General features: G+C 47.3%; 3 protein-coding genes across 5 annotated transcripts in view; 2 read left to right on the top strand and 1 right to left on the bottom strand.

Moving 5' to 3' along the window:
- Positions 1-912: 912 nt before the first annotated feature.
- On the bottom strand, positions 913-10,937 carry ING1 (inhibitor of growth family member 1). 2 transcript variants are annotated; one of them, XM_010384730.2, is made up of 2 exons: positions 9,941-10,937; positions 913-5,045 (listed from the first exon to the last, which is right to left on the bottom strand). In XM_010384730.2, the coding sequence occupies exons 1-2, from the start codon at positions 10,074-10,076 to the stop codon at positions 4,342-4,344; spliced, it is 840 nt and encodes a 279-aa protein (XP_010383032.1). In that variant the 5' UTR covers positions 10,077-10,937; the 3' UTR covers positions 913-4,341. The 2 variants fall into 2 exon arrangements, with proteins under 2 accessions (XP_010383032.1, XP_010383033.1); XM_010384731.2 differs by lacking the exon at positions 9,941-10,937 and adding an exon at positions 8,215-8,650 and having other exon boundaries at positions 3,207-5,045.
- Positions 10,702-13,610, top strand: LOC104679237. Its single transcript, XM_010384729.2, has one exon. It carries the CDS (start codon positions 11,188-11,190, stop codon positions 11,782-11,784), a length of 597 nt encoding a protein of 198 aa, XP_010383031.1. The 5' UTR covers positions 10,702-11,187; the 3' UTR covers positions 11,785-13,610.
- Positions 13,611-17,859: 4,249 nt separating this feature from the next.
- CARS2 (cysteinyl-tRNA synthetase 2, mitochondrial) overlaps positions 17,860-27,635 on the top strand; it is a 58,778-nt gene continuing 49,002 nt past the window's right edge. For both annotated transcript variants that reach the window (XM_030922395.1, XM_010384736.2), the window contains exons 1-3: positions 17,860-18,251; positions 18,551-18,601; positions 22,648-22,765. In XM_030922395.1, coding sequence (XP_030778255.1) covers positions 18,031-18,251; positions 18,551-18,601; positions 22,648-22,765 — 390 coding nt within the window. In that variant the 5' untranslated portion in view covers positions 17,860-18,030. The remainder of the gene's footprint in view (positions 18,252-18,550; positions 18,602-22,647; positions 22,766-27,635) is intronic.

Raw genomic sequence — 27,635 nt, 5'->3', positions numbered from 1 at the left:
ACCGTCTCAGGGGAAAAAAAAAAAAGATTTAACCTGTTATTCAGTTTGTAGTGACTTCTTTTCAGATTGGGGTTTTTAATTGGAAAAATACCAACCCCATCTTTATGTAAAAAATCAGGTAATACATAGTATTGAGGTAAGGAAAGAGAACTGACTTAATGATTTTCTTCATTCCAGTTATAGAATTCCTGTCATTCTTTTAGTGGCACAGGGGGCACAGCTCACTAATGTTTGGTTTGTGAGGAAAAAAAATGTAATAGTTGGATTCTCATTGATGAGCTGCTTAAAAAACAAAGACAAAATTGTTAAAATAAATACTCTGAAACAAAGGCCCTCATAAAAAACCTCAGGAGGCAATTTTGACTTAGCAACATAACACACATTTGCTCTCCCACCTCCTTCCCATTAGCTGTGTCTTCCTAAGCCCTCCACATAAATTCAGAAAGAGAGCCTATGCAGAGAACACGAGTGCCTCAAGAAATGCAGTCACGGACCAGCAATTTTTCCAGATTAAAAAAAAAAAAACCCAGAAATCTAGCCCCCAAAGTGCTGAGAACTGCCTGGACTCTGCGATGAAGGAGTCCTACATGCTAAAACAGAGAGGGAGGCAGACAGTATCAATAAAACCTGGCTCCATATATGCCAAGGATTCCAGAGCCATAAATTACTTTAGATGGAAGGAAAAAAGCTAGATGTCCTCGAGAACGCATCATGCCTTTAGAAGTGCACAGATGAAGCTCTTAATCATTTTGCCTAATAAAAAGATTTAATACTTTAATGAAATATTAAAATGTTCAGGTAAGTTCCAGGTAACTTATTTTACCTGGGACACTACATGAACGTGAACTACAAAAGGATATCACAACTAAATGTGTACTCATTCTAAAAGAATATATAATAACAGGAAATGGCTTTTACTTTGATAAATGCTTTATTCAGCATTGGCAACAACCAATAATCTCAAATATTGAGACAACTCGTATAGCTCTAACCACACCAAAAGAAAACTACCAGCCAACATCCCAGTCACCAGCAAGTAAGTGCCTGTAGGTCTGTGACTCCTGAAGCATCTCTCTCAGCACCTGGGGAGCCTGTCCCAGGAACAGTACGGCTGGCTGCTCAACACTTCCTTGAACATACAACGTTTCCTTAGTCCAGTTTACAATACTAAGTATTATATCATAATGAAAACACTTTTTGGACCCTTTATCCGAACTGTAAATAACCTGGTTATTATACGACAAATATGCATTGAACGTCTAAGTAAAAGCAACTGTTCTATATTAGATTGCTTTTCACTAATCTGTTTTTCAAAAAGAATTCAGTACCATTTTTGGTCCTCATGTCGGAATTCCAGGATCTTTCTACTGTATCTAATCATGATCTAAATCCCAAATCTTGAGTGTTTTAAGTACTTATCTATGATTTTTTTATGTCCACTGGAAATAACAAGAGTGATTTAAGACTGCCAATCCAACAAAACATGACTCTGTATTGTATCTGATTTTTAAAAAGAGTAAGTGGCTACCACCTATCCTTATGAGAAACTTGAAGAAAGCTAGAGAAAAAATATCCAACATTTGAATATGCCAGTGCCTTACTCACTTAACCTCATGTATTTCTCAGAACCACCCTCTGTGAAACATATTTTAAAAGTGTAGAACTACAGACCAACTGTTAAGCAATTTATTTAAGATCAAGCCCTTAAGGACAGGGCTGGGTTCCTAGATTGCAAGGCTTGGCCTCTGAGCCGTCTCTGTTCACCAGTTGCCCACACCAAAACTGAATATGAAGAAATCCAGTATTAGCAACTGCATTTCATTGAATCTTCATTTCTATAACTTAATTTCCATTATTACCTCCAATTAATATAGAAGTGAAAAATGAGCATAAAATTTTATATAAGCAAAGACTCCAGCTATTTTTATTTTCATTGGATTTTTATTATTTTAATTCTATAACTTATTTTCATAAACTCTTTTTGTTTACTATTTGGGTAAATCTCATCAAATTTAAACACCCAAGACTCTTAAATGTTCTGGAGTTTTGCAGGAAAGTAAACACCTATTTGTAGGTATTGATGTGTAAAAAGTTCAAATTTCAGTGTATGACCAACTACAGTTTGCATTTCTCCACCAAGTACCCCTCTGTGATGGAATTTCACTGGAAAACAGTCAGCCACTTATGTCCAGCACAAATAAAGTTCACAATAATTGTTTATCCCAAGTAAACAATCAGCAAACTTAACGTTTTACTTACAATAAATATATGCCATATACTTGGCTTCTATAATGTCATACTCACTGCTTCTTCACGGCAGCTTCACAGAGACTGTGAAACAGATCATGGAAAGAAACTGATTTTACCACGTACGAAGTTAAAGTGAACCATGTATCACTTAGGGCGTGGTGGCTCACGCCTGTCATCCCAGCACTTCGGGAGGCCGAGGCATGTGGATCACGGTCAAGAGATCGAGACCATACTCGCCAACATGGTGAAACCCCATCTCTACTAAAAATACAAAAATTAGCTGGGCATGGTGGCACGCACCTGTAGTCCCAGCTACTCAGGAGACTGAGGCAGGAGAATCGCTTGAGCCCGAGAGGTGGAGGTTGCAGAGAGCCAAGATCGTGCCACTGCACTCCAGGCTGGAGATGGGGTGAGACTCCATCTCAAAAAAAAAAAAAGAAAGAAATTAAAACTCTGGCTAGGTGTGGTGGCTCACACCTGTAACCTCAGCACTTTGGAAGGCCGAGGCGAGTGGATCACCTGAGGTCGGGAGTTTGAGACCAGCCATGACCACCATGGAGAAACCCTGTCTCTACTAAAAATACAAAATTAGCCAGGCATGGTGGCAGGTGCCTGTAATCCCAGCTACTCAGGGGGCTGAGGCAGGAGAATCGCTTGAACCTGGGAGGCGGAGGTTGCGGTGAGCCAAGATCATGCTATTGCACTCCAGCCTGGAACAAGAGCGAAACTCCTGTCTCAAAAAAATAAAAAAATCAATGAAAACTCCACTGACCCTTTCAATATGTGGGCAGATCAATGTTAGATGCCAGTTTAAATCAGAGGTCAGCAAACTTTTTCTGCAGAGGGCCAGAAAATAGTTTTGGCTTGTCAACTCAAAAGGTCTCAGTTGCAACTAATGAACTCTGCCATTTTGCACAAGTATCCACAGACAATACATACGCACATAAGCACGGCTCTGTTCCACTGAAACTTTATTTATGGACACTAGAATTTAAACTCCATATAATGTTCAAACAGGTGGTGGACTGGACTTGACAAGTGGGCAGTAATTTCCTGACCCAGGGTCTGAATACAGATTCTGTTTTGACACGTATTCATTTGCTGGCAATTAGGTAACTTCATTATTATTAATAAGTGAGAACAATAATACAAAATTTGCTTAAGGCTTCGTCTAAACTGCTGGTGTATAAATTTTTAAGACAAATTTTAAAAGTTACTTATGTCAAAATTAAATATACTACTAGAGGAACAAACTGGCCAAGTTTCATTTATTTCTTCACGTAACATTTTTACAGCTCACATACAGCAGGAAGCACACCTTTGCACATAATTGTGACATTAGCTTCACAACAGCATCTGCTGACTGCACTTCCAATCATAATATAGTAAGTGCAAGTTCACTTGGAAATGTACATTTATACACCTGATATAAATTAAAGATGGCTACACTATGATTCGTGATAGCAAAAGCATGACTTGAGGTTCCTTGACTAGACCGCTTGTTTAAGAGAAGTGTACCCAAGCATTTTAAAATGGCCATTTGGGGAACAGGCCAAAATATAAAATATCTATCATGTAAAATTTAACCATTTACCTTTTTAAAAAATAATCTTCAAACTTTAAACCTTTGTTACTGAATTGTTATATGGATATACATCACGGCAGCAAGAAACACATTTACTATAGGCTGTATTTTTGGCGACCGGCCAATTAAAAAAATTTGTTCATAAAGTAATATTACTTTTATTAAAATAAAAAAGCTAAATGAAGTATTTTCCTTCCACATTTAATGTGTTAGGTTGAGTTTAGTCCTCCTCCTCCCACAAGAAATCAGTCTGAGACTTAAGTGTTTAATCAAACCTATATTTGTAGTTTCTAAAATGCTGATCCACAGACCACTTTCTTGTTACACGTGTACCAATGAAAACAAAAGGCAAACAGAATCACTGCCATCCCTATGAAAGGAATGGTTCCTTTTCTAACATTCTTTAAAAATATACATTTTACACTCCCTGCACCTCAACAAAGGCGGCAATGTAATAAATACACGGTTTATTTTGTCCTCCTCACTACCAGGCGCCTGTCCACAAACTACCTGTTGTAAGCCCTCTCTTTTTTGGATTTCTCCAGGGCTTTGTCCATGGTCTTCTCGTTCTCTCCCCGGCACTTGGGACAGTACCACTTGCCCTTGGGTTTATGATTGAGCCCCACGCACGAGAAGTGGAACCACTCGATGGGACACTCGTCGTTGTCACAGCCGATCATCTCCCCGTAGGAGACCTGGTTGCACAGGCAGTACGTGGGTTCGTTGGGGTCGATGGGGAGGTCGGCAGGGGACGCCTCCCGCTCCGCCTTGGCCTTGGAGCGCTTCTTCTTCTTGGAGGTCTTGGCCTTCTTCTCCTTGGGTGTGCCCGAGGCGCCGTCCTCGTGGTCGTGGTTGCTGGACGCGTTCTCCCGGTTCTCGTTGTTGCGCTGCCGCCGCGAGCGCTTACTGTTGGGCTTTTCAGCCTGCGCTGCCCCCTCGCCTTTGGGCCTGTCCGCACCAGCCTTGCCGCTGTTGCCCGCTGTGTCGCCCAGCTCCTGCTGCGCCTCGAACAGCTCCACGTGGCTGTCCACCTGCCGCGTGCGGTTCTCCACCAGCTCCACCATCTGGCTCACGATCTGGATCTTCTCATCGCCCAGCTCCTGGCTGCGGATCAGCGCGCGCTGCACACAGTGCAGCATCCGCCGCTTCTGCGCCCCGTCCGTCTCGCGGCTAAAGCGCTCGTAGCACTCGTCCAGCTCCTTCAAGATCTCTGGGGGCAAGAAGGACAGGCATCACTCGCGAGCAGGACACCGGGACAACCCACACGGCCCCGGACCCGGGTCTACGGAGAGGGCTGGCAGGGGGCCCAGGGGCCAGCGCATGGCTTGCCCAGCCCACCAGCCACAGGCCCTCCAGGGCCTCTCTGTTCCTGTGCCCTGGAACTAAATGCAAATGCCAGAACAGCTCCCACAGGAAGAGGAGCCGCTCCAGCCATCCCAGAGAATCCCAGAACAGTTCCCACGCACGGGTGACAATGCCCGAAGCCATTAAGAGGAAACATTTAAATGAGGTGCAGTGCTCGGGACCCAACCTGTATTAATACTTTCTATTAATGATTATGTCCTATACTGCCATCATTTTTACACAAATGTTTCTATTTGAATACAATTATTAATATACATACAACATTATATATAAACATGGTATTTATTACATTATACACAATATACAAACGATAAAATATAAATTATTTGAATATTTCAAATAAAAAAGGTCTTTATTTTAACATACCAACATCTAGAATATCCTATTAAATTAGAGAATGTGTATAAATTTATATAACAGCTCTCTATGATTTAAAGAATCGGGTTAACAGCAAAGGTCCAGGCTACTTTGTGACTTAGGTCCTCAGTTTCAGTTCCCACATTTATTCTAGCATGTTATTCTTCTGTATTAGTGAAAGCAAGAACAGTTCTGCCACAATAATCCAGAAAAACCTAGCTTTGCTTTATTATTATTACAACTGTTGTTATTATTATTTTAGAGACAAGGTCTGTCTCTGTCGCCCAGGTTGGAGTGCAGTAGTGCAATCTCAGCTCACTGCAGCCTCGACCTCCCAGGCTCAAGTGACCCTCCCACCTCAGCCTCCTGAGTAGCTGGGACTACAGGAGCACAACTGTGATGGGCCATTATTATTATTTTTTAACTTCAGTGAATGTACTAGCCTTGCTTTAAAACGAAGCTGGTAGATTTTACTTTTGCATCTACTGCTTAAACAAAAACATCTTCACATCTATTAAAGTCAATGGACTTTAAAATGCCATCAAAAAGAAAAGAAAACTTCTTCAGTATTTAAATATAAACCTTCTTGGGCATGTTAGAGGACAGTGCATATGATTTTAAAGTGTAATTAGGCAATTTCTCAAGAAACAGCTGTTAAAAAAATCTAGTTGAAATAAGGGAAGTAAACAGTCTTGCCAAAAGGCTACTCAAACACACAGAAATTCCAGAGTTCTTTTTCCTCAAACAATAACCATTAAATTAAACAGTACCAGATTATTCTCCTAAAACCTTTTTGCAGTCTCTTTAAACAAGGCAACAACTTTTTTGTTGAGACGGAGTTTTGCTCTTGTTGCCCAGGCTGGAGTGCAATGGCGCGATCTCGGCTCACTGCAACCTTGGCCTCCCAGGTTCAAGCGATTCTCCTGCCTCAGCCTCCCGAGTAGCTGGGATTACAGGCATGCAACACCATGCCCAGCTAATTTTGTATTTTCAGTAGAGACAGGGTTTCTCCATGTTGGTCAGGCTGGTCTCCCAACTCTCGACCTCGTGATCTGCCCACCTCAGCCTCGGAAAGTGCTGGGATTACAGGAGGGAGCCACCGTGCCAGGCCAACAATACCTACTTGTAAACTAGGAAGTGTATGGGGGGGGCTGGGAATGGGAGGGATTGTCTAAAATGTTACCCCTCCCTTTCCAGATCTTATCTCCAAAGTTATAAGATACATACCTAACACTAGAGTAAACATAAGTTAGGCCAAGGCTGAAGCTTCTCTAAATCGTATTATTTTCCAGAGTATATTCTCAAACCAGACAGCTCTGAAGACATTTCCTAGAGGAACAATGCAGGCTGCCTGCCACCAGGAGGAATGCCCTAGTCTCATATAGTCACTAATTATAAAAATAAATAGCTGTGTTCAACGTATCCCAGTAATACCAATTTATCCAACTTATTTATCATAGATGTTAAAATATGAATGCGTACCATTTATCTTTAAATGGATTTAGGGTTACAAAATGGTATCATTTCTTTTCATCAGTAATCAAAGTTCTAAAGACAATATTGTCACTTCATGGGAAACTATCATATAAATTTAAAATTTAATAACATAGAGGTTATTTTACATCACAAGCAAGCTTCCATCCAGGTGAAGCCTAATTTGTGGGGAAGAGAAACAGATATCCCATTGAAAAATTACCAAGAAGTATTTCTGTTACCTAATATTTATTTGATACCCCAAACAAAGTATTTTATCAACAAAACCACTAAGTACAAATATTTATAGACAGGAACAACACCACTACGAAATAGGAAGCCACCCTTCCAGACACTCAGCTCCTTGAATGCCAGCAACTCAGCTTCAGACACATTGCTACCTTTCTTCCAAACATACTCCACACCAACATTACCATGGAAAGTAGTAACACATGGAATTTACAGATTAAATGAGATTGTAGCAACATTTAAATTGGTTTGTCCAATTATTTTAAATGTATTTTAATTTTACGTAAGGGTTGCACTGAAGTTCTTTATGAAGCGGACTTCCCGGGGGTGGGTAGGTATTTTTATAATAATGTTTGAAAAATAATTCAAGCAATCTCAAACACCATTTTAAATCGATAAACTAATTATAATCCATGTTTACGAATTAACATACAACCGATGCCTACTAAGCAAAAGACGTCTGACTTCCTGCAGAGTAGGTCTGTGAAAACAAGTCTTTCAGAACTACGCGGCAGAGCTCAGCATTTACAGCGAAGTCCAAGGAGCTGTGACCCTCGCGACCGATTCTCGCGCTTCTCAGCGCTACCAGTTGCACGGCTCCAGTACTCCCGCAGGCGCGGGACTGTGATCTTTCCTGAAGCCAAAAAGTTCATCATCCTAGGTGAACCTGAAGCGAGCAGCAAGCCAGGCTCTCCCCAGCAACGACAGGAGAACAAAGTGGCTCCGTGAACTTTGCTGTCTTGACGGCTGGGACCCTGCACCCCGCCCCGCGCTTTTTTCTATCGTCGAACGATCATAGTGGTCTCAGACCCTGCCTCCCTTCCGTCCGAATCCCCAGAGTCACTCCACGGAGCCTGCCCGCCCCGAGGACAGCACCTTCCAGGAAAGTTCTCGCGCCCAGAGTCCCGCTTGTGGACGAAGCCCCAGTCACTCACGTTTCCCTGGCTACGCGCGGCCCCTCCCTCTGGTCAGCAGAGATGCGGCCTGGGACTGCCTGCGAGCCGGTCTCGCGGGTCGCGGGAGGCGGCCCGAACTGCAGCCCCGGCCCCGAGCCCCCAGGCCCGGGGTCCCCGCTACTGCCATAGCTCCGCGCCCAAAAGTGGCCGTGCTGAGTAGGGAGAGGAGCCGGGGCGACACCAGCCGGCCCTCCAGCCAATGGGGAGGAAGCCAGCGGGCGACTCGCCGCGCCCCCCGAGGGCTGCCGCATATGGGAATCGCCGCTTTGGAGGGCGGAGGCCAGGAGGAGAACCAACTACACCGCAAGGCGGAAGAGCACAGCCCGCCCCAGCAGCGACAAGAACCAATCCGAGGCTGGAGGCCGAGCGACCCGAAGACGTTCAAATCAACCACCCTCCACCCCGCTCCTCCCCGAAAAAGAAAAAAGAAGACAGCGGAAACACAGACCCATGCCAGTTATTGCGCTACACCCGCCTTCATCCGCCTCAGCGACCAATCGTTCCGCAGGGGAATGATAAGGACATTCCACGAAGGACGTCACAGCCAACCACTGGTAGGCTGAGGCGGGACGTTCCACAATATGCTAATGAGATTCCTATAAAAGAAGCTGCGACGCTACGTCTTGGATAGAGCGCGCAGGGGCGCCTTCCCGGTAGGGGAATCTGGTACTTTCGGGGATTTTTTTTTTGCCCCCCCCCACCCCCACCTAACTCTTCCGTTTCCCTACTGCGTAGCCTTGTAAACATTAGTAAACTCCAAGTGGTGATCCACATTCAAAACAAAGCCCCCAAAGCCTTGACTGACCTCACAGGAAACTTTCCCCAACAGCCAACAATTCCCGGCGGACACGAACTCGCCACCTCTCTCTGACACCCTGGGCGGCCAGGTCTGCAGAGAACGACCCACAGGTCCTCTCATCTGCCACAATCCTCTCCAAGCCAGCGATCTGCCCGCGCCCCCCGCCCCCCCGAGCGCAGCGCAGCGCAGATGGGCGCCTTCCCCGCCTCCGCTCCTCCCCTTCCCTTCCCCACGGCACACAAGAGAAAAACCCTCGTCCTCCGCAAACTACAACCGGCGGCGTCGACCCTCGCAGTCGGCCCCTACTCGGTGTCCAGTGCCAAGTGAGGGCCGGAGGGGACTGGGCGGGGGCGGCCGAGCCACCCCGAGCGGAGTACTACCCGGTACTTTATGTAACACTCGGATTGGGGACTGGGTGGGGGGCGGCGAAGAAGGGCCGGGGGAGCGGCGTTGCTCCGGACCGAGGCACCGGGTCCGCAGGAACCCCGGCCCACAGCTGCCCTCCTCCTGCAGCCACATCTCGGCGTCCTACAGCCCCAGGCGCCGGCACATCCCTCCATCTCGCGCCGTAATCTGCACACCCCTCCTAGAGGACGCGGCTTGAACCCGCCGCCCCCTCCCCCGCAGCACCCGCCTCATCACTTCACTACAAAGAGCGCTTTGGTCGCGCAGCCTTGCAGCGAGACCTCTCGCGCCTCCTTCCTCCTCCGTGTCCCGGGCTTTGCACACAAGGACCTTGGCGAATCAAAGGCGCTCCAGACCTTTTGTTCCTGCCCCTACCCAGGGCCGCCGCTGCGGAGCCGGCCGCTTCCTCCGCTCCACGGCAGGACCGGGCCGGCTCCGCCGCGCGCCCGGACCCGCCGGGATGGAGGCGGCCGCCCCCGCCCATCCATCACCCGGCCGTACCTTGGTATTTCGCGTCGATCTCCCGCATCAGCGAGACATTTCTCTGCAAGTCGAAAGGCAGGGACTCGATGGAGTCCAGGTAGTCCTCCACATAGTTCACCAGGTGGAGCTGCTCCCCGTTGGCAGGACTCAACATGGTTCACCCCGGAGGTCCCCGGCGACTCGGCGCGGCTTTCCGCTTCCTCCACCCCCCGCCCCCCTGAAAAAATAGCACTGCAAAATGCAAAGCCCTCGCTCTCCCGGCGCCCCCCGCCGGCTCCTGCTCCGGACCGGCGGCTACATCTGCCGAGCCCGTCCGACGCCTCCGGGTCCGCGGGTACCCCAGCGCCTGGGGGCGCGGGCCGCGGTGGCGGTGGCTCCCGGGCGCACGCCCCGGCCGGCGGCGCAGGCCCCCTCTCAGGCAGCGGGGCTGGCGCTGGTGGCCGCGCGTACGAGCGCGCACACACCGGCGGGAGAGGGCCCAGCGCCGCGGCCGCCGCCGCCCACCCGCCCACTGGGCTGGGGAGAAGAGAGGAGCGGAGCGGGTAGCGGGAAGGGGCGCGCTCCGCTGGCCGCCGAGCCGCACTTGTCCAACGTGGAAAACCCAAATACCAGTTTCAAACACTTGGGAAACATTCAGCCCCGCTGCGCAACGCGCATGCGCCTCGGCCCCCTCCCCCGGCGACGGCCCCGCCCCCCGCCGCATTCACGCCCCTCACCGTCCCGGGCCTGGGGGCTGCGGGCCCGAGGCCGGCCCGCCCGGGGGCGTGGCCTTGCCTGTCACTTTTGCCAGGGGCGAGGGTCGCGGAAGGGACAGCGTCAGGGCTGCTGGGGCGGGGACAGCGGGCGAGGCGCAAACTTTACTAGGAGTTTTTGGCACTTGGAGGCAGAGCCCCTTGGGCGGCGCAGCACGCCCGCCGGGAAACGCAGGGGAGCGACCTGCTTCGCTGAAAACCTGACCAGGACCCAACGGGCCGCGGGACAGCAGCCTCCGAGACCATGGCACGCAACAACTACCAGAACCCATTCCTCAGTCCCTGACTGTCTTCGTCCCCGCCCCCCACAGCGCGGTATAAGTACGGCCCGAAACAAAACTGGCAACCACAGTAGCCAATCCACTTGCCAACCTCACTTTGACAGCCCAATCACGATGAAGAGGAGGCGGGGAGACCGTGAGTAATGCCCCCCGGACTCTTACTACTAGAAACCCAAGTCCTCCGGGAGGCAGAAGGAAGAGGAGGGCCGGGCACGGGCGGAAGTGGCGGCGCATGCGCACTGGCACGCTCTCGGTGTCCTCCGAGCTGAGGCCGCGGAGTGCGCGGGAGACCTACCAATTCCGCGGCGGGACCACCACTCCCAGCAGCCTAGGCGGCTCCCGCGCCTGCGCCATTCGTCACCGCCCTCCCTTTGTGTCGCCTCCCGGTACTCAGTTTGGAACGGCTTGGAGACAAAGGGGCACAAGAGGGAAGCTGCTTCCTAGTGCCGAGCCCCATAAGAGGTGGATAGGCCCGAAGGGCGCCTTCCCTAGCCCTTATCTCTTCCTGCCCTGTGCCACGAACACCGCTCTCGGAGGCTGCTCCCCACATTTGGAAAGGCCGCCAACAGAATGCAGACATCTGGTCGGCCGGCGTCCTGAAGCCATTCGGCTCCCCAACCGCCCTCCCCCGCACCCCGTCCCCATCGCCTCTCTGCCCTCCCGAAGCTCCCGGATTTTGGGCTTTCTGAGAAGCCCGGACGCCACGCGAGCCCGTTGCCTAGGCGACCGGCCCCGCGCGCCGCCCCGCCCCCTTCCGGCCAAAGGGCCGGCCCCTCCTGGGCGTGGCCTCGCGTCTTTGTGCACTGCCCGCCAGCGCTGCGGTTCTTAAGCTGCGTCGGCCTCGGCTTCGGCATCCGCACGTTTGCGGTCGCCGCGGGTCCACTCCGGGGTGGACCCGAGAGCTGTGCTCGCCACGCTTGGCTGCCTGCTTTTCGCTAGTTTTCTTCCGCTTTGAATCCTGGTCTGTTTGCATTGGGTTTTTTTCACCAAGTCGGAGAACGGTGCCTTGTCAGTTTTCACCTTTCTCACCGGACTTTCTCTTTTCCGGAGAGCCGGGTTGGTGGTGCTGCCTGTGTATTCCACGAACCTAAGTAAGCCCTTTCCCCAGCCCTTGCACTGTTTCTGTGTCAACTCCACGCCAGCGCGCTTCTCCACTTTTTCTTAGCCTCTTAATTTGGACAGGGTCGGATTTCAGCTTTTATCCACGGAGTTTATCCTGTTGCAAAGCAGAGTGCACAGCTTTAGACACAAAATAACTGCAGTTGAAATGGATACACATTCTTGTAAGATTTGGAAACGTGGTATTTGATGGAACCCTGTTGTGACATCTAAAACTATTTGCATTTTTTTAAAAAAAAGTATTCTGTGTAATCCAGTAAAAATTTGGATTCGTCCAGTATTTATAGAGTAGATTATTAACTGCAGTGGTGCTCATTCCAGCGCCCTGCAGGGTATTTTGTGCTGTGGATGTGAGTACGGCAAAGAGACTGAATTGAGCTGTTTTGTACTTGGAATCGGATTGTTCACGTTGGAACGTTGCTGCAATGATAAATGGATGGATACTCTTTACACTTTGAAGTGGGTGTAATCTTCACTTTTAAGCCCCTTCATCTCACCTTACACATCAGGAGAGCTTTTGCTGTGATATTTGGGGAAATGGCTGTTATTTTACTTACAGATCACGCTATTCTAGTCTTGGCCCAGTTAAAAGCAAATGAGTACTTTCGTTTCTACAAGATTTATTGGCCACTACTTGGTCTGCACTAAAAACTGTAACACTTGGCCGGACGCGGTGGCTCACGCCTGTAATCCTACCAGTTTGGGAGGCCGGGGTGCGGATTGCCTGAGCTCAGGAGTTCGGGACCAGCTTGGGCAACATGGTGAAACCCTGTCTCTACTAAAAATAGAAAAAAATTAGCAGGGCACTGGTGGCGTGTGCCTGTAGTCCCAGCTATTCTGGAGGCTGAGACAGGACAATCACTTGAACCCAGGAGGTGGAGGTGGCAGTGAGCCGAGATTGCGCCACTGCACTTCAGCCTGAGCGACAGAGCAAGATTCTATCTCCAGAAAAAAAGAAAAAAAAAGACCATGACAAGATAACATTATGTGGAAACAAACATTATGTCGAATAGAGAGTATAGAGGGAGTACAAAGTTGAATAAGGAAAATTACGCCTTTCCCTCTAAAAGCATATAAGTAATTTAAAAGTACAATAGTAAGAAATAGACCGGTTCTTCTATTCCTAGCAATCATTGGCTCTAGAATGAATAGTGTTTATCTGAACTCAAGAATAAAGTTGGAATTAATTTACCCCTTACAAAGATAAGATGGAGTTTAACCTAGGTTATCTTTAAAAAAAAAAAAAAACACACAATACAGTACAATCTGAATAATGAATTTGTTCCTCTCTTGTTATGTATTCTCTTCACATACATATAAACCAAAAAGGCATCTTGTGCATTCAACAAGCAATATTGACAAGTGTCTACCATGTGCCAACTACTGGTCTGTGTGCTGGGGATACAGTAGTAAAAAGTTTTTTGGAGCTTTACATTCCATAAAACTTTTAGCCCACCCCTTGGGATAAAAAGTCAAAAAATATTTTATCTTCTTTGGAACAAACTTAGAAGACCAAGCAATAAAACATAATTAACTGTGATAACGAATTTTAAATGTCATTGAAGAAAGGTGCTTAATTTTGAAGATACGTTGTAGAATCTTGTCTGTCTCAGTTTTGTTTCCTGTGGAGTATTGCAAAAATGGATGCTAAAACTTTTCTGTAGAACAGAAATTTCAAATGGATTTAAAAAATAAACATTTAAAAATTAATTTTTTTTCTAAAATTATATTTCCAGACTAATTGAAAATGCTTAAACCTATGAGAGTCAGATATAAGAGATGAACATACAATTCTTTTTCTTTTTTTGAGACGGAGTCTTGCTCTTGTCACCCAGGCTGGAGTGCAGTGGCGTGATCTTGGCTCACTGCAACTTCCGCCTCCCGGGTTCAAGCGATTCTCCTGCCTCAGCCTCCTGAGTAGCTGGGATTACAGGTGCCCGACACCATGCCCAGCTAATTTTTGTATTTTTAGTAGAGACGCAGTTTCGTCATGTTGGCCAGGCTGGTCTCGAACTCCTGACCTCAGGTGATCCGCCCACCTTGGCCTCCCAAAGTGCTGGGATTAACAGGCGTGAGCCCCCATGCCTGGCCAAGCATAGAATTCTTTAAGTTTCAAAGTGCTTAAAAAATAAATGCAAACTCATTCATCTTAAACTTGAAAACCCCTAAACCATATGCTACCATAATCAACTCTACTTGAGATTTACAAGATTTTGCCTTGAAAGAAAATGTAATACCGAGAACTGGATTTTGTTATTGTTGTCATTAAGGACTAAGAAATGGCATTAATGATATTTTGGAATCATTAACACACTTCCTTGTTGTAAGCTAGATTGGAGAGGGAGGTGACTTCAATTAAATGGATTCTCTTTTAGGTATATATGGTGTATTAGTCAGGGTTCTCTAGAGGGACAGAACTAATAGGATGGAGATATATATATATATGTATAAGTCTATTAAGTACTAACACATGATCACAATGTCCCACAATAGACTGTCCGCAGGCTGAGGAGCAAGGAGAGCCAGTCTGAGTCCCAAAACTGAAGTACGTGGAGTCCGATGTTCGAGGGCAGGAAGCGTCCAGCCCGGGAGAAAGACATAGGCTGGGAGGTATGGTAATGAAGACCATTAGCAATCTATTTTACTTCACCTTAATATTCAACTTGGAAATATTCAATATGCAAAAAGATCACATTTCTAGCCATCATTAGGTATTGAGTTATGTTTATCCTTGTTTTGATGATCCCCCAAAGCCTTTAGAAAACAGAATTGGCTGCTGGGCATGGTGGCTCATGCCTATAATCCCAGCACTTTGGGAGGGCAAGGTGGGTGGATCACCTGGGGTCGGGAGTTCGAGACCATCCTGACCAACATGGAGAAACCCCATCTGTACTAAAAATACAAAATGAGCTGGGGGTGGTGGCACATGCCTGTAATCCCAGCTACTTGGGAGACTGAGACAGGAGAATTGCTTGAACCCGGGAGGCGTAAGAGAGAGGCAGGAGAATCGCTTGAACCAAGGAGATCATGCCATTGCACTCCAAGAAAAAAACAAAAAAAATTGGCCAGGTGTGGTGGCTTAGGCCGGTAATCCCACCACTTTGAGAGGCTGAGGTGGGTGGATCACTTGAGGTAAGGAGTTCCAGAGTCCCAGACCAGCCTGGCCAACATTGTGAAACCCTGTCTCTACTAAAAATACAAAAATTAGCCGAGCGTGGTGGCACACCGCTGTAATCCCAGCCACTCGGGAGTCTGAGACGGGAGAATTGTTTGAACCTGGGAGGTGGAGGTTGCAGTGAGCCAAGATCGCGCCACTGCACTCCAGCCCGGGTGACAGAGCGAGACTCCGTCTCAAAAATAAATAGATAAATACATAAAAATAAAAATGCAAAAATTAGCTGGGCAGGGTGGCGCACACTTGTAATCTCAGCTACTGTGGAGGCTGAAGCAGGAGGACTGCTTGAACCAGGAGGCAGACGTTGCAGTGAACCCAGATCAGGCCACTGCACTCCAGCCTTGGTGACAGAGCAAGACTGTCTCAAAAAACAAAAAAAAACAGAAAAAAAAAAAAAGGAGAAAAAACAATAGAATCACTGCCAGTGAGGGGCTAAAAACATTACATGAATTTTATGAAGACAGAAGATACTATTGTTCATTTAAAAATTATGATGTTCTATGAACAATTCAAATATGCCAGATGTCCAGATTCATGTGCAGATTTGATCTTCAGTGTTACTAAGCTGCTTTCAGAATCTGTGTTCCAGTTATTTCCTTGAATCCATGTGTTCTCACAGATTGCAGCTGAGCTTTTTGTTAATTTGCTTTATTTACTGGCACATCTAATATCTGAATCAGCTTTATCAGGTATTTTACTATTCACATTTCTTCCCACCTGCTCAAGTAATCCCTTGTGTAAGGGATTAATTCATCAACATTCAACAAGCCCTTTTCTTTCTTTTTAAATTTTTTTTTCCAGCCACAGCAAAACAAAACAACAACAACAAAAACATAAAACCCAAGTCCTTTTCTGAACTTAGTGCAGGGCACAGTGAGAAGTTCAAAATAATGTACAATTTAAGATACTCAGGGAGATAAATATACACACAGCACTAGAAAGTTACAAAATAACATAAGGCAGTAAAGAAGTGATAATATTCAGGAGAATTTAGAGTAGTTAGGTAAGATGAGTGGTTAGCATTGATGTAGACAATATGGTCTCCTAATTCTAACATTTTAACCTTATTAAATTAGACCACAGATTACATTAGACTACAGTTAGCTTGAAACAGAATTGCAGAGTTGGACTCCAGGATATTGAGAAACTACTCCAGGTACACACTTGTTTGTCTCTACTTAAACCTTTGCTTTTTAATAAAACACCAAAGCAAACTAAAAAAAAAAAAAAACAAACAAATAACAACAACAATAAAAAGCAGGAACCTCTCCTGTTTTAAGAACTGGAAAAGCAAAGGGGATTTTTTCTTTTTTTGAGACATTGTATTGCAAGACACCAATAGAGGCCCCTTTTTTTTTTTTTTTTCAGATGGAGTCTCCCTCTGTTGCCCAGGTTGGAGTGCAGTGGCATGATCTCAGCTCACTGCAACCTCCACCTCCTGGCTTCAAGTGATTTTCCTGTCTCAGCCTCCCCAGTAGCTGGGACTACAGGTGCACGCCACCATGCCCGGCTAATTTGTGTATTTTTAGTAGAGACGGGGGTTTCACCGTATTGGTCAGGCTGGTCTCGAACTCCTGACCTCAGGTGATCCACCCCGCTCAGCCTCCCAAAGTGCTGGGATTACAGGCGTGAGCCACTGCGCCTGGCCCAATAGAGGCACATTTGTCAAGATAATGTGAGTAACTTTCAGAATGTTTTTGTTCTCAAGATACCTGATCATGGAACTTTTAACCTTAAGATGAATCACAAGCAGACATTTCTGCTACACATACCTGATGAATGTAGTTTCCTAGCTTTGGTCATTTCATCCAGAGACCCCGGGAGAGTGTTGAAGTGCAGACATGCTATGTGTGGTGGGGGGGATACACGCTGTGTATTCGAGTGCAGATGTAGTGTGTGTTGGAGTACACACTGTGTATTGGGGTGCACACTGTATTGGGGTGTAGATGTGTGGGGGCCCCCACTATATTGAGGTGCACATTGCATTGGGATGCAGATGTGTTTGCTGGGATGCACACGTGCTGTGTTGGGGTGCACACTGTACTGGGGTGCAGACATGGTGTTAGAGTACACAGTTTATTGGGGGTACACACTGTGTATTGGTGTGCAGACTGTACCGGGGTGCATAGTGTGCTGGGGTGCACACTGTATTGGAATGCTGACGTGTGTGCTGGGGTGCATCCTGTGTATTGGGGTGCACACTTATTGGGATGCAGACTGTGCTGGGTTGCACACTGTGTATCGGGGTGCACTGTGTTGGGATGCTGACGGTGTGCTGCAGTGCACACTGTATTGGGGTGCTCACGTGTGTTATGGGGTGGACACTGTGTATTAGCGTGTTGACCTGCGGTGTGCTGGGATGCACACGTGCTTCGCTAACAGGCCAGGGCCCGGCAGCAGAAGCTTGCACTGTAAACGCTCCCCCGGCGCCGCGTACACAGGTCCAGGCTTGTACGGGGCGCACACGGACGCCTCGCAGGACCTGGGCTAATAAGGAGAGGAGATCGGCACGGTCCCGCCTCTTCCTACGGCCTGCCGGTGCGGCACCGCCCTCCTCCCGCCACCCCTGGCCTTCCCCGCCCCCACCCCTTCGGGCCCTGGTTCTCCACACTGGCGGCGGGCGACTAGAGCCAGGCCAGATGCAGGCTACCTGAGGACCGCTTCCGGGAGTGGGCGTGGCCGCAAGGCGTAGGCGGGGCGGGGCCGTGCTGCTTTTGCGCGCCGGGCCGCGTCCCTGGTGTGGCTCCTGTCTCCGCCCAGTCGTAGGCTCTGGCCGCTGACATGCTGAGGACGCGCGGCCGAGGCCCGGGCGCCCCGCTGCTCCAGGCCGCGCTGGGCCTTGGGCCGGCTGGGTGGCACTGGCCTGCGGGCCGGGCGGCGAGCGGGGGACGCGGGCGGGCCTGGCTGCAGCCCACGGGCCGGGAGACGGGCGTGCAGGTGTACAACAGCCTCACTGGAAGGAAGGAACCCCTAATCGTGGCGCACGCCGAAGCCGCCTCCTGGTGGGCCGCGCGGGACTAGGGCACGGGCGGGGGCCGAGCGTGGCGGAGACTTCCCACGGCTGAACGGGATCTGGGCTCGGGGAGGGCGTTTAGGAAGCTGCATGGAGGGCGTTGTTCTAGAAGCTGGGAATGCGCAGTGCATTTGCAGGTTTGGGTATGAATTGAGCAAGTATGATAAACGCCGGCTATTCATCCCCCAGAAGTAGTTACTTTAAAAATGATATGATAATTATAACTGAGAATCCAAAGTCCTTTCTTGCAAGTATGTTCCACACGATAGATTTTACCTTTTTTTTCAGGTATAGCTGCGGACCAACTGTATATGATCATGCGCACCTTGGCCATGCTTGGTGAGTTTCCTGGATTTGAATTTTCAAAGGGCCATTTATTTTTGAAAGCCTTTTACTGATTTCTTTTATCTCTTAAGTGGCAACTTAGGGATGTAGAATAATTCCTACATTCTGGGCATTGTGGGAGATGTTACAACCTCGTTTGGTTCTTACAGTGATTCTGAGCACTCATTTTACAGGTGAGGAAACTCAGGGAGGCAATGTGGAGCCCTGTAAAATGACCCGTTTTGGAACTAAATGTTTTTTGCTGGGTTTGGTGACATCAAGAGGCCTTTGCGGGGTCCCAGGGTCCTGCTGGTCAGTCATTCCTGGGCCCCACTTCTTAGCTTTTCAGCACTGGGCAAGTCACTTTATTGCTTTGAGTCCTGGTTTCTTCATCTTTGTGATGGGAATGATAATTTGGATGTTATAACAGTTTTAGTAAATAATGCCCATAAAATGCTGCTTAACACAGTACCTCACATGTGAGATGTCACAGGGTTCAAGAGTGATTAACTTTCCTAAGATTACAGGTTGAGGAGGTATTGGAACGGGGGTGAGGCTTGGTTTACCTGACTGCCAAGTAGTTGCTCTCTTGACCTCTTAACCATAAGATGTACTGCTTCCTACATTTGCCAAAATTACCACTTTTCCTAATATTTTGTATATTTACAAAATATAGTGTACAAAAATTACATATTGTAGATTTTTTAAAATTTAGTATTGTTCAGTCCTAGACTAAAAGTAAAAAGTTACATTTACTCTGTATACTTTTTTTTTCTTTTTTTGAGACGGAGTCTGTCTCTGTTGCCCAGGCTGGAGTGCAGTGGTGCAATCTCGGCTCACTGCAGCCTCCACCTGCCAGGTCCAGTTGCCGCCTCCTGGCAGCAATTCTCTTGCCTCAGCCTCTGGAGTAGCTGGGATTACAGGCGTGTACCACTATGCCCAGCTAATTTTTGTATTTTTAGTAGAGACGGGATTTCAACATGTCAGCCAGGCTGGTCTTGAACTCCCGACCTCAAATGATTCACCTGCCTTGGCCTCCCAAAGTGTTGGGATTACAGGCATGAACCACCGTGCCCAGCTTACTCTGTATACTTTAAATATATATATGTCATGGAGCAAGATCGGAGCCTTTTTTTGTGTTTTCTTATAACAAAAAATCATCTAGGAGTCATTTTTCCCCTTTACTTTGGGCTAACATACTGTTAATTATCAAAAGCATATTTCGACATCTTTCTTGAATTATAAAATATGTTGGGGAAATGTTAAAAACAAAACCCCCAACCTGGAAAACCTTTCCACAAAGGTAGAAGAGAAAGAAAAGAGAAAGAAAACAGTTCTGTTACTTGAATAAGCCTTAAACCAGAAGGGGATGAGCTAAAATAACTGCAGAGACAGAAAGAAATCTCATCCTTCTATAGAGCTTTGAGGACACAACCTGTCTCAGTCTATGAGTCTGCTATAACCAAATATCCTAAAATCCAAAATATCCAAAATATCCTATATTATAAATAATATAAATTTCTTTCTTTCTGGGGCTGGGAAGTTCAAGATGAAGGCACCAGCAAATTTGGTGTCTGGTGAGGGTCTGCCTGCTGTGTCCTTACATGGTAGAAGGTAGAGGGAATTCTCTGAGGTCTCTTCTGTAAGGGAATTAACCCATGTCATGAGCTCTCTGCTGCCATGACTTCATCACTCCCAGAAGCTCCACCTCCTAAAACCATCACCTTGGGGGTTAGGGTTTCAACCATGAATTTGGAGTGAAGACAAACGTTCAGACCATAGCATAACCCATTGCTTCAGGTGAGTTACAGTGTGGAGTCAGATGACAAGGTAGGCCCATCTCCTCCCAGGACACTGGGAAATGGGGCATTATTTTCCTTGATTACATTTCAGAGGTGGGTCCCAGGTTTTGAAATTTTCTGGAGTTGTAAAACTGCCAAGAGGTTTATTTAGCCATTTCAAAGATTGACATGCATTTGAAGAGGACTGAGGAAGAAATCCTAAAAGTTGTTGGGGAGAGAATCTCTTCTCATTTCCAACTAGGATAATCAAGTCTTGCAGTTTTAATTTGTATAATATTTACCTTTATGAATACAGAAATGAATACACATCTTAAGTGCACAGCTGAATATATGTTATAAGCTGTGTCCACACGGGGCCTTCCCAGGGGCTGGTGGGAGCTTGGACTCTCCCCTTGACCACCTTCCTGTCAGCCTGGCCAACCCCTCCAGGCCTTCGCTGGGCTGGCCTGCCCCACCTCCCTCTCCCCGTCTCAGCTCTCCTAGCATTGTACTCCTTCAGTGGTTATTTATGCAACCATCTGACGTCGCTAGCATGATCTAATTATTTCAGCCCCAGCAGGGCAGGAATCCACACGGTGCCTGCGGCAGAAAGGTAATATTTGAGCAACGGGTAGGACTCAGTTCACTGGAAAGAGACACCCTGAAAAATAACCTCCACCATTTCCAGAAGAGGTCAGAGGGATGGAAACCCTGTTTGGGGAAAACAGATAGACCAGTTTGGCGCTAGTGGGGAGGAGCAGGGGAAGGGATAGGGCGTCAGTTGCAGCCAGACTGGGGAGGGTGCTGCGTGGTCTGGCCCAGAGGGTTTGGATTTCATGCCATGGTAGATGGAGTCACACTGGAGCGTTCTGAGGGAAGACTCTCAGCAAATGAATCATTTTAGCAGTCACCCAGGTGAGCACACTCACCCAGTGGATGGAAAAAACGGGGCAGAAAGAGTCGGGCTGATGGTCTCATGGTTCATGGTGGAGTCACAGAAGCAAGTAGAGGTCTCCTGATGCCATGTTCTTCTGAGTCGGCTGCCCGGCACTTGCAAGGGGTGTGTGTGCGTGTTTGTGTATAGAGTGGCCCATGTGGTCACAGCCTGCCTGCAGGGTCTCAGGGTCTCCAGTTGCTCATGGCCCTGCATTCTGCCAGCTCTGCCAAGCTGTGAAGCCTCGAATGTCTCCAAGGGCAGCTCCGGGACTCAGCCTGGGCTCCTCTGGGCCAAGCCAGAGACTTGAGTCTTGTTTTCATTTGCTTTCGGTTCCTGTAATTTTTTTCTTGTAAATCTCACATCTTTAAGAGTCTTTCCCCACTTGAGGTGAATGAAGAGCATGGTGATGAGAATGGTAATAATAGCTTGTGCTTTTAGAATTCATACTGCACAGGCAGTAAGACTGGACAGCAGCCCTGTGGGGTGGTGGGATTTTGCCCAATTTTTAAGCAAGCAGACTGAGCTGTAAGAGGTTAATTATCTTGTTGAGGAGTTTTGAAGATAGTTTTGTCCCTGGAATCAAGATCTGGTCTCAGCCGTGTTTGGGGAGGGGCGTGTGGGAGGTGAAAGAGATACAATAACATGGCTAGGATTCCCCCACACTACCCTAAGAGAAAACAATTGTATGAACTAAAATTTAGAGGGGCCACATGGATAGCAGAGGTGAGGGTGACACAAGATAACCTTGAGTTTTAAGGTTACTTTTATGGGAAAACAGGTTCTTGAGATGCTAAGTAGATTTTAAACCCCTTTAGTTTTACAAGTCTGAATTACCCCAGTGTAGTATATAAATAAGCTGGCATTTTAAATACCCTACACTAGCGTATGCATTCTTAGGAGTAAGCTTACGTGGTTTCAGTGGAATTGTACTTGTTTTGATTTGGTATTTGCTTCTGTCTGTTTTGTCATAGTGAAAAATTAGAATTACTCTAGAACATGAACAAGAATGGTGAAAACACTATCTTAACTGGGAGATTGTATTATGAGTGAATTTTTATACAATTAAATAGACTTAAACTCACTTAACAACTCCAAAATTAAAAATGCTAGTATTGTGTCCTGAAATTGATGCAATACCTTTGTCAGTTTCTCCTGAGAACTCTTGTGGCCCAGGCCCTGGTGTCATCAGTGAGAGAGAGTTTCCTTGTACCTGCTCCGCTGAGCTGTCCATTGTGTTACACAGTGGAAGTTATGAAGCGACATGTTAAAATGTAATGGATTTTTTACAAAGATAACTGATGACTTTGTGTATGAAAGACATCCTGACACTTTTTTTCTTTCAGCTCATATGTTAGATTTGATATCATTCGAAGGATCCTAACCAAGGTTTTTGGATGCAACATAGTCATGGTGATGGGTATTACAGATGTAGATGACAAAATCATCAAAAGAGCCAATGAGGTAAGTGGAGAAGAGCTACATTTATTGATAATGCCATTGGTTAGTGTTCTGAGCCCTTCCTGAAAGTGGTTCTTGGCCAGGCGTGGTGGCTTACGCCTGTAATCCCAGCACTTTGGGAGGCCAGGGCAGGTGGATCACTTGAGGTCAGGAGTTTGAAACCAGCCTGACCAACGTGGTGAAACCCTGTCTCTACTAAAAATACAAAAGTTAGCCAGGTGTGGTGGCGGGCTTCTGTAATCCCAGCTCCTCAGGAGGCTGAGGCAGGAGAATCACTTGACCCTGGGAGGCGAAGGTTGCAGTGAGCTGAGATTATGCCACTGCACTCCAGCCTGGGTGACAGAGACGCTGTCTCAAAAAAAAAAAAAAAAAAAAAAGGAAGGTGATTCTTGTTTCCATTTTACAAGTAGTTCTCACATCTTACTGTCCATGTGTGGCCAGTGGGTGTAATCTGAGACATGAAAGAGTGGTGGGTCAGCACGGCATCTTTTGTATCCTAGTAAAGGAAGTTAACATCTATCGTATTGTGTATTGTGATCGCTGAAGCCTTTTCTGTGGCCTTGTGTCATTACCTCCTTCTGTGGTCATCTGGCTCAAATCTTACTCCCCCCCGGCCCCTCAGCCTCCAAGGGAAATGACTTGACTTTCTCTTTACTGAGGGAACCAGGACCACTGTTTGAACATATTCATATTTGTGCTAATAATGCCTTTCATGTCTGTGTCTTTATAGTTTAAAAAGTACTTTTTGTATCTATTACTATTTCAGTCTCAGAACAACCCTGTGTGCTGCGCAGGGCAGACCTTATTGTGCTTTTTAAAACACATTTTATTCCATATTAAAAAAATATTTGAAGTGATTTGAGATCTACAGAAAAATGACAAAAATAGTACAGAGATCTCCTGCAGCCACCCTGGGTTTCCTCGTGGCCATTGTTGCGCTGCATTGGGCCATCACCTCTCTGTTCTAGACTTTTCCCACCAGGCCGCCCTGCCTCTCTGCACACGCCGTGCAGGCCTTCAGAGCGAGGTCACTGGCTCTCGAGGCCCTCCCAGCCCTCCCAGTCAGGAACCGGACATTGATGCAGTGTGCTGGTGTGGGTAACGTGGACATCAACCCACGGGTGTTGTCCCTGTCCCCCAGCACCTCTTTCTTTTCTGTCCCAGAACCCGTTCCAGAGTCCTGTTGTCTCCTCGGTCTCCTTCAGTCTTCAGTAGTTCCCTGTCTCATGTCCTTGGCAGTGTCAAGGACTATAGGACTTTGATTTTGTAGGTGGCCCTCCACTCAGGTTCATTGGATGTGTTCCCATCTTGCAGAAGAGTCAAGAGGTTAAGGTGATCGCATCTTGAGGTTGCACAGACCTTCAGGGGCAGGACTGCTCCCAGGGCTCTGACTTCAGCTATCTCCGAGCAAGTCCCCCTGCCAGGTGGGAATGGCCTGCACACTTGTGGCGGGTAGCAGAAGTCTCTTTCCCATGCAGGCTGAGGGCCCCACTAGAGTCTGGCCCACACCTGGAGTGTGGCGCCTGACAGGCTTTGGGAAGACACAGTGGATGAAGTTGTACAGGTAGGTGGGACATTGGAGGCACCTCCTCAGGCTCTCCCTGATGGCCGGGGGCCAGTGCCCCGCACATCACTTCTACCAGAAGAGCTGTCGCTGTTTGCCCCAGATGCTGTCTTGTGTCGACTGTCTCCATTGTGGGTTGCTTCTTCTAATCACCATTTTCTCTGGACATTTTTGCCCATTTTCACAACTCACTGTGGTTTAGCATACAAGACAGTCTATTCATTTGTGTGTTAGTTAGGATAACTGGCTGTTTCCTTTTCCTGAGTCTGGTGAAGGAATTTAAGTAAAGCTGACCTAATTTTGATGTGAACAGTTATCCTAGACGAATTGTAGTCTTGTGATACCTTTGCCAGTTATCACTGCTTTTACCAGCATTTGTTACAGTGGAAATGTTCTAACATACATGAAGTAGAGAGAAGAGCATATGAACCATGCACCTGTCACCAGCGTCCATGGTCAGCACCTGTTCCACCCCTGTTCTCTCTTTTTGTTTGTGGAGATCACCTGTGGAGTGTCCAGTGGTGGGCTGCTGTTTGGCAGTTTAACACTCCAAGAGCATATTTTTCCATTTCGTTTTCCAATGTGGTGCTTTTCTGAAGTCTGGCTAATTAGACGGTGTTTGTCTTAGTCTGTTTTGTGCTGCTATAACAGAACACCACAGACTGGGTAATTTATAGTGAACAGAAATATATTTGCTCACTATGCTGGAGGCTGGAACACTAAGATCAAGGTGCCAGCATCTATCTGGCAAGGGCCCTCTTACTGCATCCTCCCATGGTGGAGGGCAGGAGGTCAAGGGGAGAGAAAGAACTCCTGCCAAAAGCCCCCTGCCCCCACCCCTCCTTTGTTTTTTTGTTTTTTCTTTGGAGATAGCGTCACACTGTCGCCTAGGCTGAAGTGTAGTGGTGTGGTCATAGCACAGTGCAGCCTTGATCTCCTGGGCTCAAGCAGTTCTCCCATCTCAGCCCTCCTAGTAGCTGGGACTCAGCTGCGCACCACCACACCTGACTAGTTTTTTTTTTTTTTTCTATTTTTAGTAGAGATGAGGTTTCACTGTGTTGCCCAGGCTGGTCTCAAACTCCTGAGCTCAAGCAATCCTCTTGCCTCGGCCTCCCACAGTGCTAGAATTACAGATGTGAGCCACTGCACCTGGCTGGAAAGCCCTTTTAAGAAGGCATTAAGCCCATCCAAGAGGGTGGGGCCCTCAGGCCTAATCACTTCTTCAAGTTCTCGCCTCTTAATACTGTTACAAGGGCAAATAAATTTCAACATGAATGTTTGACAAACATTCAAACCATAGCAGTGTTTCTGGTGCTTTTTAAAAATAACTTGCTGGATTTTTTTTTGAGACAGAATTTTACTCTTGTCGCACAAGCTGGAGTGCAGTGGTGTGATCTCTTCTCACTGCAACCTCCACCTCCCGGGGTCAAGCGACTTTCCTGCCTCAGCCTCCTGAGTAGCTGGGATTACAAACACCCACCACCGTGCCTGGCTAATTTTTGTATTTTTAGTAGAATGGGGTTTCATTGGCCAAGCTGGTCTCGAATTCCTGACCTCAGGTGATCCGCCCTCCTTGGCCTCCCAAAGTACTGGAATTACAGGTGTGAGCCACCACACCTGGCCTGGATTTCTTTCTTTGAAAAAAAATTTACATATACATACTTTTTAAGTCAGTGAGATATGAATTATAGCATTTGTCTGTCATTGTGGCTTCCCTTCCTCTTTAACCTCCGTCACACCCACGCGTCTTCCTTTTGTGAAATGGGATGGAACTAGTGACTAAAGATTTGGATTGGAAGTCAGAAGCCACCTTTGGGCTGGGGCGTTTATCTGAAGAGTCTGAACTTTGTCATTTGTTGAGTGAACAGAGCCTTCTCTTGTCTCTTAGGCATGAGTCAGAGGAATGGTGTGAGGTCCTTGGGGAACGTTTTCACTGAGGTCTCTGTCTTCCTATTTTCTACTGATGTGTCTTTCTCATCACTGGGTAGTCTCCCACCGTGTGGGACTGTTTAGCAGTTCCAGCCTTTTCCCCATTGCTATTTGTATTGCTTCTGGCTGTTAAAAAGAGTGCTGCTATGAACATACATGCTTTTGTTTCGTTTTCTTATATTTCCTGTGACTGGGCGCAGTGGCTCACGCCTGTAATCCCTATACTTTGGGAGGCTGGATCACTTAAGCCCAGGAGTTTGAGACCAGTCTGGCCAACACGGCAAAACCCTGTCTCTACTAAAATACAAAAAATGAGTTGGGTGTGGAGGTGTGCACCTGTAATCTCAGCTACTCGAGAGGCTGAGACACGAGAATTGCTTGAACCCGGGAGGTGGAGGTTGCAGTGAGCTGAGATCATGCCACTGCACTCCAGCCTGGGCCACAGGGTGAGACTCTGTCTCTAAATAAAAAGTTAATTTTCCAAAGCGGAATTGCTAGGTCAAAGGGGAAACAGTTTATTTGATATCTTGCAACTGAGAGTCAGATCATTTGAGAGACTGGCAGTGCTGGAAATCGGCTCCCACTTTAAACATATTTCTTCACATCCTTACCCCCAGCCTGTAAGAGTCTGGTAGGCTGGATTTAGAAGGCAAGTGCGTGATGTCTAAGGCTGTGCGTGAATGCATAGTCACCAGGTAACCCTCAGCAGAGGTGGTGTTTGGAAATGCCCCGCTGGTAAAGAAGGAAGGTCAGCGGTTCAGGGCTTCCACCTGCCGTCGGGGCAGCCAGAGCCTGAAACAAAGGCACTTGGTAGCTTTGTGCCTCTCATGAATCTTCAAGATCAGAAAGAATTGTGTCAGTCCCCATGTCCTGGTGGCAGGGAGCTGGTAGAGGCTGAGACACCAGCTGAGTTCTGGAGGGAGCCCCATGGGACAGAGAGGGGGCCCCGCAGGGGATGGGAGGAGAGGTGAGGACTCAGTGTACTCGAAGGGTGTCATGGGGGCGATGGGGAAGGTGGGGCAGGAACATTACCATCAGAGAAGTGGGACAAGAGCCCTGAATCCAGGGAGGAAAGAACTGCAGGAAGGAGGAGGTGGCCAGCATGGTAAAGGGAGGAAGAAGCAAGAGTTAATTTTACAGATGCCATGAAGACGGATTGGTTGTTAACTTTTTAAAAAATGTTATGATTAGAATATGAAAAACTTGGTAGAATTGGTGTAAACATTCTAACTGTAGAGAGTATTTAATTTTTGAACCAGAGAATTTCCATACTTGGTACCCAGCAAGTTCCTAAGATGGTATTGAATAGTTTCTTTCCTTAAAATAATATCTGACTTCAATGTAATAAAACATGTATCTGAAACCCATAGTTATGAAAAC

The sequence above is a fragment of the Rhinopithecus roxellana genome, chromosome 18 (genome assembly GCF_007565055.1).
Source record: "Rhinopithecus roxellana isolate Shanxi Qingling chromosome 18, ASM756505v1, whole genome shotgun sequence".
Taxonomy (NCBI): Eukaryota; Metazoa; Chordata; class Mammalia; order Primates; family Cercopithecidae; genus Rhinopithecus; species Rhinopithecus roxellana.
Note: the sequence above shows the minus strand (reverse complement) of the source record. Positions and strands in the feature narration are given on the sequence as shown.